General features: G+C 35.0%; 1 protein-coding gene across 5 annotated transcripts in view; it reads left to right on the plus strand.

Annotated features, from left to right (window-relative positions):
* TTC3 (tetratricopeptide repeat domain 3) overlaps positions 1-18,797 on the plus strand; it is a 201,205-nt gene that overhangs the window by 52,717 nt on the left and 129,691 nt on the right. For all 5 annotated transcript variants that reach the window (XM_078146523.1, XM_078146524.1, XM_078146522.1 and 2 more), the window contains exons 12-17: positions 3,977-4,139; positions 4,620-4,668; positions 7,113-7,245; positions 10,621-10,678; positions 15,634-15,694; positions 16,501-16,579. In XM_078146523.1, the coding sequence (XP_078002649.1) occupies positions 3,977-4,139; positions 4,620-4,668; positions 7,113-7,245; positions 10,621-10,678; positions 15,634-15,694; positions 16,501-16,579 (543 nt within the window). The remainder of the gene's footprint in view (positions 1-3,976; positions 4,140-4,619; positions 4,669-7,112; positions 7,246-10,620; positions 10,679-15,633; positions 15,695-16,500; positions 16,580-18,797) is intronic.

An 18,797-nucleotide genomic window follows, 5' to 3' on the forward strand; every position in this document is an offset into this window, starting at 1 on the left:
GTCCAGTGATGAGGGCCTACATCAGGGTGATAACAGTGGGAGAGGAGAGAAGAGAACATATGCAAGAGATATTATGTAGGTAGAATCAACAAGACAGCAATCAATAGATTGGATATGGGGAATGAAAGAGAATGAAGAGTGGGGAGTGACACCTAATTTCAAGCCTGGGTGACTGGGAGGATGGTGATACCTTTGACAATAATAATTGGATTGATTGATTGATAAGGTAATTAGAGGAGAAACAAATTGCTTATCTTTTCACAGGTATGGCTGAGGGATGGATTTTTAACCAATTAGGGGGTAGAGGCAGTTACAAAAGAGCAAATAGATAATTTTGATTATAGGAAATTGAGCAGTTTTTACATGATAAAAATTAATCCATATAGGATAAGAAGGGAGCCAGTAATGGTGGGGGGGACTGGATAGGGGGAATCTTTCTTTTGTTTCTGATAAATATCTGACATCCAGAATATTTAGATAAGTAACAGAAATACATAAGACCAAAACACTTTCCCACAATAGAGAAATGGTAAAAGTATATGAACGAATAATTTTTAAAAGAATTGCAAAGAACTGTATGAATATGAGAGAATACATCAACGGACTAATAACAGTTATAAAAATTAGAACAAACCTCAGGTTTCATCCTTACGCTCAGTAAGTTGGCAAAAATGACAAAAGGCGAAAATAGTCAATGTTACAGGTATTATGGAAAGTCAGAAACACTGAATTATTGCTGTTGGAGTTGTGAATTGGTACAACTGTTCTAGAAAGCAATTTGAATTTTTTGTGGAGTGATAAAAAACGTTCATACCCTTTTAACCCAGAGATTCCACTATTAGGCATAAATTCAAATGAGATGAAGAAAGGAAGTCTACCCAAAAATTATTGATAGCAGCCCTTTTTGTGCTAGAGAAGAGCTGGAATTACTGTAGATGCCCGTCAAGAGGAGAATAACTAAACAAATTGTAGTATATAAATGCAATATAATATTATTGTGTTGTAAGAAACAATTAAGCATGAATCCAAAGAAACTGGAAAGTTTATAGGACTGAAGCAAAGTAAAGCAGAAATAGCAAAACAATTCATGCAACGGTGTAAGTGGAAAGAACAGCAACCACAAAATGAATAAATTGCAAAATTATAAAAGAAGAAGTTGGGTCTGTAAGAAGAGAAAAAGATGCTCCCCCACCTCCCTTTACAAAATTGAGGATAAATGGGTGTGAAACGTTGCATGTAGTTTTAGACTTTTGATATTTTGATTGTTTTTGATGAAATTTTTTCTCTTTTAAAAGTTCTTTGATATAAAGAATGACTCTGGGAGGGAGGGAGGTTATAGGGAGAAATATAGGAGCTGTAAAAACAAAAAATTAAATATATATTTTTAAAAATGCGGTTTATAAATTATGAAACATAAATTACGAAACATAAATTACATAGAAAAAACTCCCTATTTGTCGAGAATTGAAAGAAATTTGTCAAGAAATGAAAAGACTGGGATGCAGTCTAACAAGAATTAGATTTAGTCCAACATCTTATACTATGTACTGTGATATACTAAAAAAAAAAGTGACCTGAATATTAAAGGTCATGCTATTAAAAAAGAAAATAATAGAATGAGTTCCTATACCTTTCATAGTTATGACTTGGGTGTGAATTCTTTTTAAACTGATTTTCATTTTTAAAATAACTTTTAAACAATTTTTTGATACCACTTACATTTCTCAATATGTAATTGCTACCCTCTCTACCTTCCAGAAATCCATCCCTTATAATAAAGAATGAGAGGTGGAAAAATGTACAGCAAAACCAACCCATGCCTTAAAAAAAAATTGACACTATCTGCATCGTTCTCCACCCATAGACTCCCACCTGTTATGCGGTATTATACATAATCTGCCCTCTTTCTCTTGAAGGGGGAGGAACATGTGCCTGCCTTCTTATGGCTCTTCTTTGGCTCCAATCTTGATAATTATGTTTTTGCATGTATTGTTGCTGTTGTTTTATACCTTTACACTGTTGTATTCATTGTATATATTGTTTTCCTGGCTCTGCTTACTTTATATCAGTTTATATGTCTTCATCTTTCTTGTAGCACAGTAACGTTCTATTAATTCATATACTACAACTTGTATCATTACTACTGAATCTGTTGTTCATAAACACATTTTGGTGTTGATGGAGTCTTTATTTTTTATTGACCTCCTTGGAGTATATGCCTAGCAACAGAATCTTTTCCTCAAAGGGTATTGGTGTTTTCATCATTGTCTTTGAAAAATTCCAAAATATTTCACAGAATGGTTGAATAATTCAGTTTCACCAACAATGCATTTGTGTGCCTGCCTTTCTACAGCTTCTCCAACATTAGTTGTTACCTTCTTTTGTCAATTTTACCAAATTACTGGCTATAACTTGAAGCAACAGTTTGGCTTGATTCATATTTTTTATTCATAATTTGGAGCATTTATTTCTACGACTGTTGTTAATACTTTGCAGTTTTTCTTTTGAGAACCTGGCTGTAGAACTGGGGGGACCTGGATTCAAATCCTGCCTTTGATGCTCATTTCCTGTGTGATCTTTGGGAAGTAATTTCATCTCCCAGAATCTTAGTTTCTTCATCTATAAATTGAGGAGTATTGGATTAGATGGCCTGAGGTTCCTTACAGCTCTGGATCTGTGATCCTATCAACTGTTTGTTCCTATCCTTTGACTAATTATCTACTGGAGCATGACTTTTGGTACAAAGCTATTTTCCCCAGGTAACCACTTCCCTGCTTATCTTGGTTACAAAAGCTTTTCCATTTTTCATAATTGAAATTAGCAATTTTATCTTTTGTAATCACTTTTATTCTTCTTTGGTTAAGAATTCAGTCCCTGTAATTCTTTCTTCTCATTGCTTCTAGTATGAAAGCAAATGTCTTTAGCCTGGCATTTAAAGTTCTCCACATTCAGACTTTTGCCTGATGATTACAAACATGTTGTATTTCCCTGTATGTAATCTGTATTCAAGCAACGCTGGCCTATTAGCTAGCTGTTCCTTTAACTTAGCATTTCATCTTCCATCATAATACCTCTGGGTAGACTGTACCCCATGCCTTCTGTATACTCCTTCCTTGTTTCTGCCTCTTAGAATCCTTGGCTTACTTCAAAGGTGAATTCAGTTTCTACCTCCTATCAGAAGCCCTTCTTGATCCCCAGTTTCAGAGCCCCAATGTGGTGCTCTGCCTCCTGAAGTTACTTTGTGTTTATCTGTATATAAAGTGTATCCTGTTAAATAGAATGTAAGCTCCTCGAAGGTAAAGACTTTCATTTTTGTTTTTGTACTCTCAGAACCAAGGACTGTGATTTGCATATAGTAGAAATATTGGTTAAATTATTTGTTGAATTGATAAAGTTGATGTCACTGAATTTATTAGTAATATTTTTAGACTTGGAGTTGTGTGACAGAACTTCCTCCTCCCTTACCCCCCCAAAAAAAGTACTTATCAAAGAGATTAAAGATTCTTTGTAGAGCCATCCTACATTATTGACAAAGTCTATAATTTCCTAAAACAAGATAACTTTTCCGCCTAGTTTGTTATATGAGTTTTAAAATTCATTTTGGCCCAAAGTCATAGATATAGTTTACTGTTATTTAAAACAAACAGTTGAATTATTGCCGTATTTTAGTGTAAAAAAATCTGAAAACAAAATCCTCAAATTATATTCTTTGTGACCAAAGTCTAGTATTTTGTCAGTTAATTGACTAATTCTGTTATTTATTAGTTTACTTATTTTTCATGCTTTTTACTTAACTCATTAAGCAATTTTATTTCTTGAAAAAATTAATCTCTCACCTATTTTACTTTGATTGATAAAATAGTTAAAACATTTTAAGCATTTAAAAATTTTTTAAGCAAGATATTTATTTCTTGTCTACTTCCTTTACCTTGGACATATTTTCAAAAAAAAATTAGAATTTGTCTTTACATAACAGGGCCATTATCGTTTTTGTGATGCTCTCTCAATGTTGGGGGAGCATGCCTGGGCACTAGAAGCAAATGAGAGAGCTCAGCATCTTTGCAGAAACTACCCTGATGGAATGAAGGATCTTACTCAACAGAACATAAAATTACAAAAACAAGTGGAAGAATTACGAGGTACTTTTAAGTAATGTAGTGCAATATATTCTTTTTTGCTTTGAATATTTACAGTAGAGGGAACATGGTATAGTGCAGGTTCCCCACCCCTGTTGTAGTGTATAGAATGTTGGACTTGCAGTAAGTGTTCAGACGCTTAACAGCTGTGTGACCCGGGGCAAGGCATGTCTCCTCTCTATGCCTCAGACAATTCACTGAGACTCATCTACATAGTTATAGAGGTGTATGATTTACATTGGTGGAATTCCCTTAGAAACCCAGTATATTTGTTGTGCCAAATAGAGCTAGCATGTATGACTATGTTTCATTTAGCTACCAATTATACTAAGTATGTTAGTTTTCTATTTCAAATCTTTTATAAACCTGAAATTGCTCATATAACAGTTAAAAAAAGGGTGAAGTATGTTAATTTTGACAATTAAAATAAACAAGAAGAAGTGGTGTTATTACACTGATGAATTTTGTAATTAATTTTCAAAGGTTCGAAACACGGTAATCATCAAATAAGGAAATCGTTTTATGGAAAAAGGTAAGTTGATACTAGATCATTAGTAATTGTGTAGAGTTGCTGTGGTCAGTTGCTCTAAGAGCCACTAGTAGCTTTTAGTAACTAGAAGCAAGGACAGTCCAGTCGTATGGGTTTATTTTATTTATTTTTTTAAATCATCTTTTTATTTATATTTTCCTATCTCTCTTTAAAAAATTGTTTGCTTTTGGAGCAGCTAGGTGGCTCAGTGGGTAGAGCACAGGCCCTGGAGTCAGGAGGACCTGAGTTCAAATCCGGCCTCAGACACATAACACTTACTAGCTGTATGACCCTGGGCAAGTCACTTAACCCCATTGTGTAGCCAAAAATAAAATTAAAAAAAAGAAATTATTTGCTTTGAAAATCCCCAGCTCATCTCAACTAATCAAGTCATCAAACATCTTTTAAGCACCTGCTATGTGTTGAACACTGGGTAAGTGTTATGGAGAGATGTAAGATTATGATTGCCCTTTCCTTCAAGTTGCTGACAGCCTAGTCAGGGAAATAAAACACCAACATAGATAGATATGATACATAGCATCACAAGACAATTACGTTAAAGGAATATAAAACCCAGCATTATAAGCAGTCAGAGGAGGGGATAAGCATTATTTTGTATTTCTTTTTCCTTCTTAAAATAAAATGAAATATCAAGTTGGGAGTAGCAAAGATACATATGATATTTAGTCAGCCATATGGAGAAATGTTTGGAGCAATGTTTTCCACTGCTTTGATGTTTATAATTTTGTTACTTGATTCCAAGTAGCAGTGGGCAGAATCTTTATTCTTATTTTTTGTCTCTTTTTTTGGAGAAAATCCTGGGACTGTGTACCAGACCAGGAGAGAGCAATTTAAGTGAGAATGATTGTCTTCCGTCACCTTCTGCCCTGCCAGAAGTAAATGAATGTTGGAGGCCCTATGGTAGAATATGAGGAGATCTGACTTCCTCATCTGCCTCTGATGCTTACTACTTATGTGACCACAGGAAAAATAATTTAACTTTCCTACTAAGCCTCAGTTTTCTTATCTACAAGATGAGGGTAATAGCATTTTCACTGCCTACCCTGACCTACTGAGGTATTGTAAAGAAAGCACTTCATAAACTTTAAAGCCATTTATAAATGAGAGCTATTGTTGTTTGTTAACGTTAGGGAGAATAGCAGGGTCCAGATAATTTTTTTTCAGTTCATATATTATTTTATTTTCCCCCCATTTACATAGAAAGACAATTTTTACATTCATTTTTAAAAATTTTTGACTTCCAAATTTTATCCCTTGCTCCTTCACCTTTCCCCTTCCTAAGACAGTAAGCAATTTCATATAGGTTATATATGTGCAGTCATGTAAAATGTGTTTCCATGTTAGTATGTTGTGAAAGAAGAAACAGACTAAAAGGGAAAAAAATAGAGAAAGTGGAAAATAGTATGCTTTAATGTACATTCAGATTCCATTAGTTCTTTCTCTGGATGTGGACAGCATTTTTCATCATGAGTCCTTTGGAATTGTCTTGCATTATTGTGTTGCTGAATATAGCTAAGTCATTCATAGTTGATCATTGTAGAGTATTGATTGCTGTTACTGTGTATGAAGTTCTACTGGTTCTGCTCACTTCATTTTGCATCAGTTCATGTAAGTTCAGGTTTTTTGGAAATCTGCCTACTCGTCATTTTTTTTAGCACAATAGTATTCCATTACATTCATATACCGTAACTTCTTCAGTCATTCCCCAAATGATGGGCATCCCCTCAATTTTCACTTCTTTGCCACCACAAAAAGAGCTGCTATAAATGTTTTTGTGCAGATAATCCCCCTTTTTTTAAAAAAAAATCTCTTTGGGATACAGATCTAGTAGTGGTGTTGTTGGATGAAAGGGTATGGATAGTTTGATTGCCTTTTGGCAAGATAAATTTTTTGATTAAATATTGTTTTATGTTGTTACATGACTATTTAGCTAATTGCTTATCTGTTTTTCCTTGCTAAGAAACAGTCAAAATAAGCAGGAAATACTGTATTTCCCTAATTACTGATTATAGTTCAGGTAAATATTTTAAAATTAATTGTGATAATTTGTCAGTTATTCCCACATTTTGGTTATTTGTAGCTTCAGTTAAATTTTGTCATTTTGATTTACACACTGAAAATGGTAGCTGTGGTGGTTAAAACAGGAAGATGTGGTTACCTTTAACTTACAAACAAAAGACTTTTCTTGAACTTTTCTAAATGTAAGTTATGAGTTTAATATCAGGTGTCACACAGTTTGTCTATAAAAAGGTACAATCCATGAATTTAAAGTTACTTATCATTCCTTCAGGCCCACATTAACATTAATACTGTTTTTTGTTCTAAAATTCAGTATCTGTCTCTACTGTCATGTGTTTATTTGGAGGGTTATAAATATAATATCTTATAATCAGCAACATTAAACATTAGGGGTTTTTTTCTCCTAGGTTATCTTCAGGTTGTAATTCTCCAAGACCTTTACATTATGGTTTTCTTAATTTTATGGAAACCAATGAAGAAAACAAAGTATTGAGATTAGCATCGAAATATCGTGACTATTATCAATATCAGAATCTGAAGGTAAACTCACTCAAAATGCTCATTTCTTTCAAAACACATTGGTGGTTTTGGTACTAAGGGAACCCCAAAATTTGGGAAATTTGATCCCTTCCTGCATATTGATATAGAGTGTTTTCCATTTTTTATGAATAATCATTTAGTTTCTTACAACTTCATAAATATACAGTTTCAGAGAACTCTTTCCAAATAACAGTTTAGACCAGGGATCTCAGAATTATTGCTCTGTAACCTGAGGCTGCTTGCCTTTTGTTGAGGTAAATGTTATCAGAATATCAAATTTTTGAAAAGTAAGAAAACTTTCTATAGTAGCAGTGCAGTGGATGAACACTGTTAAGTTTTACAAACAATCAAAGCCAAAAGGAACCTCAGAGATTATCTTGTCTCCCTCCTTCATTTTAAAGCTGAGGAAACAGAGTCCCAGCGAATTTAAGTGATTTGGCCAAGGCCACATAGATAGTATGGATAAGAAGTGGGATTTAAACAAAGTTCTTCTGACTTCAGAGTCAGAGCTCTTTCTACTGCAGTGATGCATGCTATTTGAGTCAGTTACTGCTGATTTAGGATCATGGGATTATAAATTTAGAGCTGTCAGGGACCTTAAAGGTCGTTGATGCCACCTCCCCTGATTAAAGAGTACAGGATTTATAAGCCCTACTTATGTTTGTTTTTATTTATGATTGGCAACTCATAAGTAGCTGACTGGACTTTCCGTTTCCTATTGCCAACCTCGTTGCTCTCAGGAACCTCTAGAAACTAATAGTAAAAGTATATATGCTAGTATTACATCTGGATAGAAGAGAGAAAACTCCTGTTACTTTAAATTTATCTTTCAAATTAAAATATTGTTACTTTTTAAAAATTTCACTTAAAATTTAATCTGTAAATTCAAATATGTATATGTATTCTGTTATATTTATATCACTTTTTATGGGGTTCCTCTCCCACCTCCTTCTCACGTTTATTTTTTTCTTATTTTCCTAGGATGATGCTCAGTAAAGAAAATGAGTTGTGAGGAAAGGGTTAAGACTTCAGAATTAAATTCCATTGTCCCTAGTGTCAGTTCTTTTGTAAGACGGTGTTTCAGGATCTTACATCAGTGTTATACTTCATTTAGATGGAATATGTACACAGAAATGAAACTGAATGTAAAAAGTTTATTTCCCTATAATACAAACTTAAATTGTCAGCAAAAATGTTGAGAAACCAGAAAACATATAAAGACTAGAATACAGCAGTCACACTGCCCAGAGCTGTTCCTAGGATATGGTGAACTGGAGTGAAACTCTTTTATTTAAAGGAACTGAGCCACTGTTGCCTGGGCAGGTAAGGAAGCAGCACTACCATCTGCTTCTACAAAAGTTGCTTATATTTCATATTATCACATTGTAAACATTACCTCCATTCCCAAGGCAAAGAGACTTTCACCCCTACTCCCCACTTGGCTTCTCCCTTCCTATACAACATTCACATTGCCCTTTGTGACTTCCCTTCAAAGCTATCCTTAATGTTCCTTTTGGTTTTATACTTCTGTGTCTATATTTAGATAGATTTTTTTGTTGAGAGGGAACGATTTATTCCAGGTCCCATACCTCTTTAAAGGATGGCTTCACTCATTGTTTCTATAATGATGGATTTAATTTGAATGTTTAGATCTGCATTGGTCTTTGATGTTTCTATTATTGATGCTAGAGTAGCAAAACTTGTTGAGGAAGTTGTAAAAAGAAACCTTTGAAGCTGTATACTGGTCTCCAGGTTAACGTCAGATTTGGTGTGTTTGAGGGTATGAAAAAAATCGTTTTGTAATATCATAGATTTTTAACTGGGACTTCAGAGGCCATCTAGTTCACCTCCTTCCTTTTACAGGTGAGGAATTTGAGGCTTAGAGGACTTTAAGTGATGATTAACCCAATTAGCACACATCCTCTGAATCCAACTCCAGTGCTCTTTCCAAATGATAGAAAATGTATATAGGACCTGGCCCATAACTATAGTACTATCCGCCATGGGCATTCAAGCATTTATTGGTAATATCATGTGCCTTATTTGAAAGATTAGTGGATAAACTAGTGAAGCAACTTACATTTATTCTTAGAATAGGAAATTATGCAAGTGACAAGTGTTATCCACTTTCAAGAAAGGGCAAAGGTATGGAAGCCAAAAAGTCATGTCATAAAAATGAAACCAAGTCTGAAGAAAGGGAGTGGCCTTAGCTAAGATACTGACTGATTAGTCAGAATTAGTAGGTTGATAAGAGAGGAATCTTTTTTTTGTTTTAGACAATCTACTTTTATTCAATATCTGCAAAGGAAAATCATCCATGTTGTTTGTTGTGTTCTATCTCTTTGACCTCCCGGAGACTTTAGACTTTTTTTTACCCATGTTAGATTTCAAAACCTTTTAAGAAACTTGGGAGTTTTTAATGCTGTTAAGTAGATGAGTCAGGCTACGCATCTGTGTGTGTGTGTGTGTGTGTGTGTGTGTGTGTGTACATACATATATAAATATGATCATAAATTTATTTCACAATACTGTGTGTCTTATTATATTTGTTTTCTTTGAAAATTACTTCCAACAATTTAAAATGCTTCTAATTATAGAGACCAATTCCATGGGAAATGCAACTGAAAGATTCTTGGCAAGATTTTTTAATGCATCATAGCAATGGGAGGTACTGTGGTACAGTATAAAGAATTTTGGATTGGATTCTGAAGACCTGAGTTCAAATCCTGACTGCTTATTATTTGTGTGACCCAGCTCAGATCATTTCCACTCTAATCAGCTTTAGTTTCCTTACCTGTAAAATGATGGGTTTGGACTAAATGATTGCCAAGAGTCCTTCCAGATCTAAAATCTATAATGATCCATTAGCCAGATTTTAGTCTGTAAATCAGTGGGGAAAAAAAGCGTAAGTGTTCACCACCCTTACCTCTTGTGGATCTTGTTCTTCCTCAGGAAGTAACAGCAAGTGTGGTTGGAAATTAGAGGAAATGGTAGAATTTTAAGATATTTAGAATGAAAACATGCTGACTTACAGGAACAGAAGTATATAGGATCCATTAAATGGTCTTTACACCATGTACATACACAGTAGTAGTAGTCTGACCCTTACTAGAGAATTTTTCCCTATCTTGGCAATTTAAGAGACATAGAGTACCTAGAAGGGGTACAGAGAATAGGAACAGCAATGATTAAAAGGCCAGAAAAATAGAATGTATAAAGAAATAGATTTATTCAAACTAGAAAAGGGAGTTTGTGAGGGGTAGCAATGTTAATATATATGAGTAGGAAAAATGGCTGTTTGTTTCAGGTGCATGATAGATTTTTTTATTACCATATTTTTCTTAATGATCTCATTTATTTTATTGTCATGGGTAGGTATCTCGTGAAATTTTGAAATTAGAAAATAAAGACTATCCGCTGGAGTTACCACCAGGTAAGTTAATTTTTCCATTTCATATGTAAATCTGGTGCTAAGTTAAATAGTGTTGCACTGCACTATCCTGCTGTGAGAAGATACAGAATCAGGTGGATGGAGTGTCTTATTTGAGGAACAAAAAGGAGGCCAGTATCTCTAGATAGCATGGTATGTGGGGAGGGAATTGAGTGTAATAAGACTTGAAAGGAAAGAAGGGGCCAAATTATAATGGACTTTAAAAGCCAAACAGAGGATTTTATATTTGAACCTGGAAGTAATAGAGATTCACTGGAGTTTATTAAGTGGGGTGTAGAAGGCTGACAGAGTCAGGCCTGTGCTTAAGGAAGTTTATTTGATAGCTGAGTGGAGCATGGATTGGAGAACATGAACTTGGAGAGACTTAAGGCAGGGAAACCAACCAGCAGGACCTGTACCAGGGTAATGGTGCTGTCAAAGGAGAAAAGGGAGCTTATCCTAGAGATGTGAAGGACTTGGTAACTGATTAGATATGGGGTATGAGAAAGTGAGGAGGAGAGGATGACACACCTGGATTGTAAGCCTGGGTGACTGGGAACGTGCTAATTGTTTTTACATATTGAGTTTAAGATATCTTTCTCTGGCTTCATTCAGCATATGTGAGTAAGAGCAGAGGCAGTCGATAGTAGAAGAAATCAAAGTCTGAGGTTTGGCAGGGCAAGATATTCCATAGGATAACGGACAAGAGAACAATGTAGAGTTCAGCTGGTTTACCAAAGAGTTAAGATGGAGGAGTGGAGAGTGTAGCTAGCGCAGGAGTGATGCCCTGGGAAAGAGCTGAGAGGTGGAGGGGTTGGAAGTCACAGTGAGGACAAAGAGCAGAGTTGGTGGATTCGAGGCAGAGGGATGGGTGGAGTGAGAAGGGATCGTGATCAGATAGGGAGTTTCAGAGTTCTTGAACATAGAAGTGGAACACTTGTGGGTGTTTTAATGAAGTCACAAGTTCACTTAGAAAAAAAGGGCTTCAAAAACTTCCATTAACCTTGTCCATATTTACCATTGTCTAGTCCAGCTTTTTTACTTTAGTTCACTTCTACCCAGCTTCTGTTAGTGGTTTTATATAGCAAGAGCATTTGTCTCAAGCCAGTAGCCAGTATTATCACACACAGAGATTGTCACAAGAACCCAAATAGGAAAGGAGTAGCATATTAATTTTAATTTCAGGGCTGCCTCCTGATTATTTTTAGGTCAGTTCCAGTGTGTTTGTTGTTGTGGTTTGGTTTTGATTTTGGTTTTCTTTAAGGCTGTGGTAATATGAGGAAAATGCTAAATTCTACACAAGGGGCAATTAAGTCTTCCCGATAAGAATTTTCCAAATAATTGGAGTTGACCCTTTTTAGTACCATATTCTGAGGGGTTTAATTTTTTTGTAAGGATGGAGTTGAAACCATGCCCTCACATAAGCCCTTTTACCTTAGCTAGGGCACAGTGTATCTCAATCAATCCATCCATCTCTGATAGGCCTTAGACAGTTCTAAAAAGCTTTCCAACTGGAATGAGAAATCCAAGAATTGTGTTCAGATAGGCTGAGGAATCTTGAGCACACCTCAGGGATTGTCTGATAATTTACAGACAACCTGAGAATGGTTCGGATTCCAGAAATTGGGATGAGTATGGTGTTCTAACTGAACCCCACCTAGGAGGGAACTGCCTGGGGAGTAAGGGAAGAATCAGAGCGAGATACCTCAAAGGCCGTGGAAGCTTCAAAGGGTACAAAAGGTTTTGAATTTCCCATCTTCCCACAGCATCACTGCATTCCTGGCAGTAGTATCTACACTGGGAATCTAGGACCAATTGATCTTAGGGCTTTATAAGGAACTCAGAAAAGAAACTACACCACGCTTAAAGGGAACATCTTTAGCATCCAATAAATGGAGAAAGGGACCTACAGCAATGAAGAGCCACATGTACTTTCTGACAAGCTTAAGCCCACTTACCTCCATACTCTGAATGTACTTGTGGGATACTGTATCGCAAACATTTGGGGGTACTTGTTCTTACTGTACCACATTAGTCAATACTCTTTTCTGAAAACCACTTTAGGCTGGCTGACTGAATGATGGGCAGCTAGGTGTCACAGTAGATAGAGTGCTGGGCCTGGAGTCAGGTTGACTCATCTTTACAAGTTCAAATCTGGCCGGAAAAGGAAATGGCAAATCATTTCACTGTCTTTGCCAAGAAAACCTAAATGAGGTCACGAAGAGTTAAACATGACTGAAATGACTAATAAGAGCAGCAGAACCCAAATGATTCTCATCTGATAGCCTTTGAGGAGTAGGGGGTGGGGGGCAGAGGGACAAACTGGTAAAAGCTTGAGCTGATGGCATTGAAAAATCCTCTTTGGCCCCCAAGGGGGTTCTAACTAGTTTGGAGAACCTAACCCATCAGTGGGATTTCTCAGAGCTTACATGGCTGCATTTTTGTGGAATACTTTCTAAAATTCACTGTATGATTTCCTACTTTTTAATAGAATATGGTTATGGGGAATTATCTTCTTTCATTTAAAAAAATTACAACCCTGTGTCACAGTGCAAAAGTGCACTTAGCCTGTAGTCAGGGCTTAAAATAAAAGAAGTGGAATGTTTTTGCCATCCTTAAAACAAGTGGCATGGTTTTTCTTACCTTAGTATAAGTTACCTCTGGATCTTTACCTCATTAATGAGGACAGTTGGCCCTTTTATATGAAGTAGTAAGAAAACAGATTTTTTTTCCCTTTCTTACTGCCATATTGTCTAATACTGTATGATTTCACTGATGTAGCAATATTTCATTAGTTAATATCACAATCCATTTAGGCTTCTTCATCCTTTTTTAATTCATGTGTATGGCCTTAAATAAATCCTTCATAGAGGATCTATCCAGTATCCTTTAGGCCTTCTTCAAAGTCTTTTAACATTTCAGAGATAATGGTGTAGTTATTGAGCTAGTCATTTCTTATACTTCACTCTTGCTATATAACCAGCTCACCTTTTCTTATCATATATTTCCTGCATGATATTTCATATACCATCTCCTTAACCCATAATTTTTCCACTCTTAGTTGCATTCAACAATTCAACTAAACAACTGTGTAATAGATACCTTCTGTGTAGCAGGCGCTAGAAATACCGAGACAAAAATGAAGTACTCCCTGCCTTATAGGACCTCACACTCTTGTTTAGGTATCCACCTTAAATATAGATAAATAAATACCAGGTAATTTGCAGGGAGGAGGAAGGATATCAACAACTGTGGAGCATCAGGAAAAGCTTCCCTCAGGGGCTGACTCTTGAGTTGAACTTTGAAGAAAGTAAGAGATTTTAAGAGGGAGAGCTGAAGAGCAATATATTCCAGATATGAAGGATATCTTATATATAAAGGCACAGAAGGGAAGATGAGCTTTATAGTACAAATTGTATGGTCAAATCAGGGTAAACTGAGGCACAAAATCTAATTAAGAAAATAAGGAATAAAAATAGGAAAATATAAATGATGAGATAATGAAATAGTTGCTCAAAACAGAAGAAAAAAACCTGTGATTATTTGCCAAATTAACTTTATAGAATAGATAATAGTGTGATAGTTCAAAGGAGAGCGGAGATCATTTCTATGCTGACTTGTAAGAAAAGACTTTATATGTACAACAAGCTGTAGAAGGATAAATTGGGAATAACCTCAGAGGGAAGGCATTGAGATTAAAAAGCTACGTAATATTTTTTTTTGTTATTATGTGGCTATTGGATTTATTGATATATAAGTTATCTATGTGGCAGAACTTGCCAAAATAGGAGGAAAAAGACGAGTAGAGAGAGGATAGAGAACCAAGTCATCCTACATCTTTAGCTGTGTCCTACATCTCTAGAAACATTTGTTTTCTTTCTTTGTTTCTTTCTGTTTTGTGTGCTTACTCATATGCTTTTTATTTTTTTAATTTTATTTATTTGTTTTTCGTTTTCAGCATTCACTTCTATAAGATTTTGAGTTCTAAATTTTCTCTACTCCTCTTGCAATCTGATATAGACTATACATGTATATCGTATTAAATATATTTCCACATTAGTCATGTTGTAAAGAAGAATTAGAACCAAAGGGGAAAATCACAAGAAAAAAGAAACAAAAAGAGAGAGAAAATAGTATGCTTCTATCTGTATTCAGACTCCATAGTTCTTTCTGTGGATGTGGATAGCATTTTCCATCATGAATATTTTGGAATTGTCTTAGATCCTTGTATTGCTGAGAAGAGTTAAGTCTATCAAAGTTGGTCATTGCACAATGCTGCTGTTACTATGTACAATGTTCTCCTGGTTCTGGTCACTTCACTCAGCATCAGTTCATGTAAGTCTTTCTAGGTTTTTCTGAAGTCCACCGGCTCGTCAAGAAACATTTATTTTCAAAGATTAAGAGAAGGAAGCAGAGCTTATAAGGGAGAAGGAAAAAAATGTCTGCCTATTTTTTCCTTGACCTTTTTGAAATCTGTTTTTCTAAAGTCTAGAGTACAAATCTGACTATGTCCAATATTCCCTACTATCTGCACAAAGAAATGGTCAATTTCTCACCAATTTCCTACCATTTATGTGTTAACAACCAGTTCATCCTTGTTGGTAAGAAATAAGTTGAATGATATTTTCTATTTTATGAAAGATGGGATTGTCCAGTAAAGCAAGTAGAGAATTCATTAGGCCCTCTTCTTTTAGGAGAACTAGACTTTTATTAGAAGCCATAATAGTTGATATGCCCCAATATTAATATAGTTTGCCGCTGTTCTAAAAGTCTCTATTCTGAAACCCTCTGTGACCTTCATCTGATTATGTATTCTGTAGTATACTCCAGCAACAAGATAACTTCTCTCTCTTTATTATATTAATTCAAATGCTTTCCACCATGCTTCCTTCTCAGATTTCCATATCTCTGTATGAGCATTTATACTTACCCACAAACAACATTTCTTCTATCTACAGGTCATAGCCCTAAATATAAAGGAAAATCAAAGAACAAAAGTGATGATATGGGAAAGCCAAGGTATGAATTTTTCTAATGTGTTAAATAATCAAATTATAAATTAATATATGTTCTTTTTTAAGTATATTGTAGTATTATATTATATAGCATTTAATATCCACCTTCATAATAGGATGCTATGTTGTATACTATAAGCCCCCTTAAAATTCCTTTTTAAGAATGTGTTTCCTTTTATATTTTCTGTGATTTTCCTAAAGTGCAAAGCTAACTGTGTCACTCTCCTACTCAGTAAATTCTAGCTGTACTGTATTGCCTCTAAGATCACATATAAGCCCTTCTGTTTAGCTTTAAAGCCTTGCAGAACCTGGCCCCAATCTTACGTTACTCCTTTTCCCACAATTTATAGTTCAGCCAAACTAGCTATTTACTGTTTCTCACAGACAACGCTGCATCTCTGGTCTCTGTACTTTTAACTGGCTGTCTCCCAGGCCTAGAATGCATTTCTACTTCACCTCTGCCTCTTAATAATTTTTGTTTTGTTTTGTTTTGTTTTCAAAATTCTGTTCAAGCAACTTCAGCATGAAGCTATTCCTTATCTATCCCTATCTGTCAGCTCTCCCCTTCAAAACAAATTTGCCTTGTACTTATTTAGAATATATTTACTTCTGTGTATGTTGTTTCCCGATAGAATAGAAGTTCCTAAAGGTCAGGGACTATTTCATTTTTTTGTTTTTGTATCCCTAGAGCTTAACATGATACTAGGCATCATGGGTGCTAAATATTTCCTGGTTAATTAGGACCAATTGCCACTTTATCAGATTGATTAGATTTGCTTAACTTTTGAACTTATCTTTTTTAAATTCTAGCCTGCAACTGAATTTACAAATAGATTTGCAAAGCTTATTGGATAAACAATTCAGTAAATCTTCAAGAGCTGTACAACAGGTAATTATTGTTGACAACAATAACAGTAATAATTCACATTTCTATCATGCTTACCTCTCCACAATCTTGTGAGGTTGATAATGGAAATATTATCTTTCATACATAAGTCATAGATAAGGAACTAGGCTCAGAGAGGATGAGAGACTTGCTCAGGTTTACATACCAGATAAGTATCATCCCAGATGGGAACTCAGGGATCTTGACTCCTAACAAGTGTTCTCTACATATCCTTCCACTGCTGTTTACTTAATTGAAATAAATATTTTCGGTAGAAAATATTATTCTGATCAAAACATGTTGGCAGATTTTTCATTTATTCTTTGCTCAATAAATATTTCTGATCATTGTTGATTTTACATTTCATTTATTCATCTTTACATATAAAACTTATTAAATGTGTTATGGCTAAAATTCCAAATTAAAGTTGGTGCCAGTAATAATTTGATCATCTTGATGGTAGTCAGAAAGCTAAAGTGCGATAGAGGAAATAAACTTGTAAAATTATCCTTAAAGTCAGTTAGCACTGTAATAGACCAGCAATTATTAATACTTGAAGTGCATGAGATCTGAGAGCAATTCACAGGTAAAGACTACCTATTCTTTGAAAGATATTTACCACAACTCTCTTTAGCTGATGCACTTTTTATGCACAATATGTGGTTAAAAACTCTTTGGTCATATATGTAAGCATATGTTTTCTCTATGGCAGAAAAAAATAAAGGAAATAGAAGGCAGTGTAATAAAATGGAAAGAATACCTGGGTTAGAATCCCACCTTTATTCTTTTACCAGTATGCACTTTGGACAAGTCATTTAACCTTTCTGATCTCAGTTTCCTTATCTACCAAATGATGTTGGGTGAGGTGACCTCTGTACTTCCTTCCAATTCTTACTCTGTGATGATAGAATACAACAGTGTGGGAAGGTGAAAAATGCTGGGAATTTGTAGACCTTGTCCCCACAAGGACTCTTGTTCCTTTGCTGGTTGCTTCATCTGTAAATAGATTGAATGATTTCCAAGGTCTATTTTAGTTCTAAAATTCTTGGCCTCTGCTTCTATTTTTTACTTATTTTTAGAGCATATTCTCAGTTTTAGTAGCTAAATATCTACAATGTTAATAGGGATCCTTATATTTAATATGCTTTTTAGCTTTTAGTACTTATGAATATTATTTGGATTATATATTACATATATATATATATATATATATATATATATATATATATAAATTAGGGAACCATGGAAATAAAAAGATAAAACATTACACCAAAGGTTATTAATGTAGTATGAAAATTTGCCTAATCTTTCTTTTGAGGATGTTTACTGTGATATTTGTAATATTTACAAAGTCCTTCTGAAGTTATCATTTGGTAACAATTATCATCTTAGCCACTGTGGTGCCGTGTGACTCAGGATAAACCATGGACCTTATTTTTTTTTTTTAAGCATCCAGCAAATCCTGCATCTTTCTCCTGGCACGCCTTGCCATTTCCCCCCATGCTACCACCTCACTTGCCTGAAATGATTTCCTCATCATCCAGCTCAGGTGTGAAGAGAAGATAGAGGATTTTTTTTTTCTTTCTCTCTTGCCCTGCTCTTTCAAAATAGCATAAAATCCCCCCCCCTCACTTTTTTAAGGGTTATTTAAGGTGTTAACTACTATACAGTACAGAAATATTAAACTATTTTCAGCAAAGATGTAACAAATTGTATGGGAAATTTAGAAGTGAATCCTATGTGCTATAAGAAATTTGGCCTTATTTTTATTTGAACTCATTTTCTTGATTGACCTGTTTCTGTTAGGTCTTGACCTTATTACTGTCTCATTCCCCATTGAGCTGCAGACCCAGTGCCTCCTTCACTATCTGGAAATCTCAATATTTGATGTAGAAATTCCTCATTCTTTCTTGCCCTCAAGCTCTCTTCTCACTTTCTGATTGGTCTAAATAAAGCAAATCCTCTTGGCCCAGTTGTAATGGCTAGCTCCTTCTTTAATGGCAAAATTGTCTCTTCCTAGTTTCCCCAGACTACCTTCAAACGTTTAACCAAGAAGCACAAAGCTAGGACTTCATGATTTCCTTCCAAATTAGTTGATATGTACATTAATGAGATGTTAAATCCTTGTAAAGTGGCAGAGTTCCTGATGAATCCTAAATACCAGTACCAATGTCAGAAATTGATCTGAAATTTAATAGATTGTATCTGTATCAGTTCTAGC

This window comes from Phascolarctos cinereus, unplaced genomic scaffold, assembly GCF_003287225.1.
Source record: "Phascolarctos cinereus isolate Bilbo 61053 unplaced genomic scaffold, phaCin_HiC Scaffold_726;HRSCAF=1367, whole genome shotgun sequence".
Classification (NCBI taxonomy): domain Eukaryota; kingdom Metazoa; phylum Chordata; class Mammalia; order Diprotodontia; family Phascolarctidae; genus Phascolarctos; species Phascolarctos cinereus.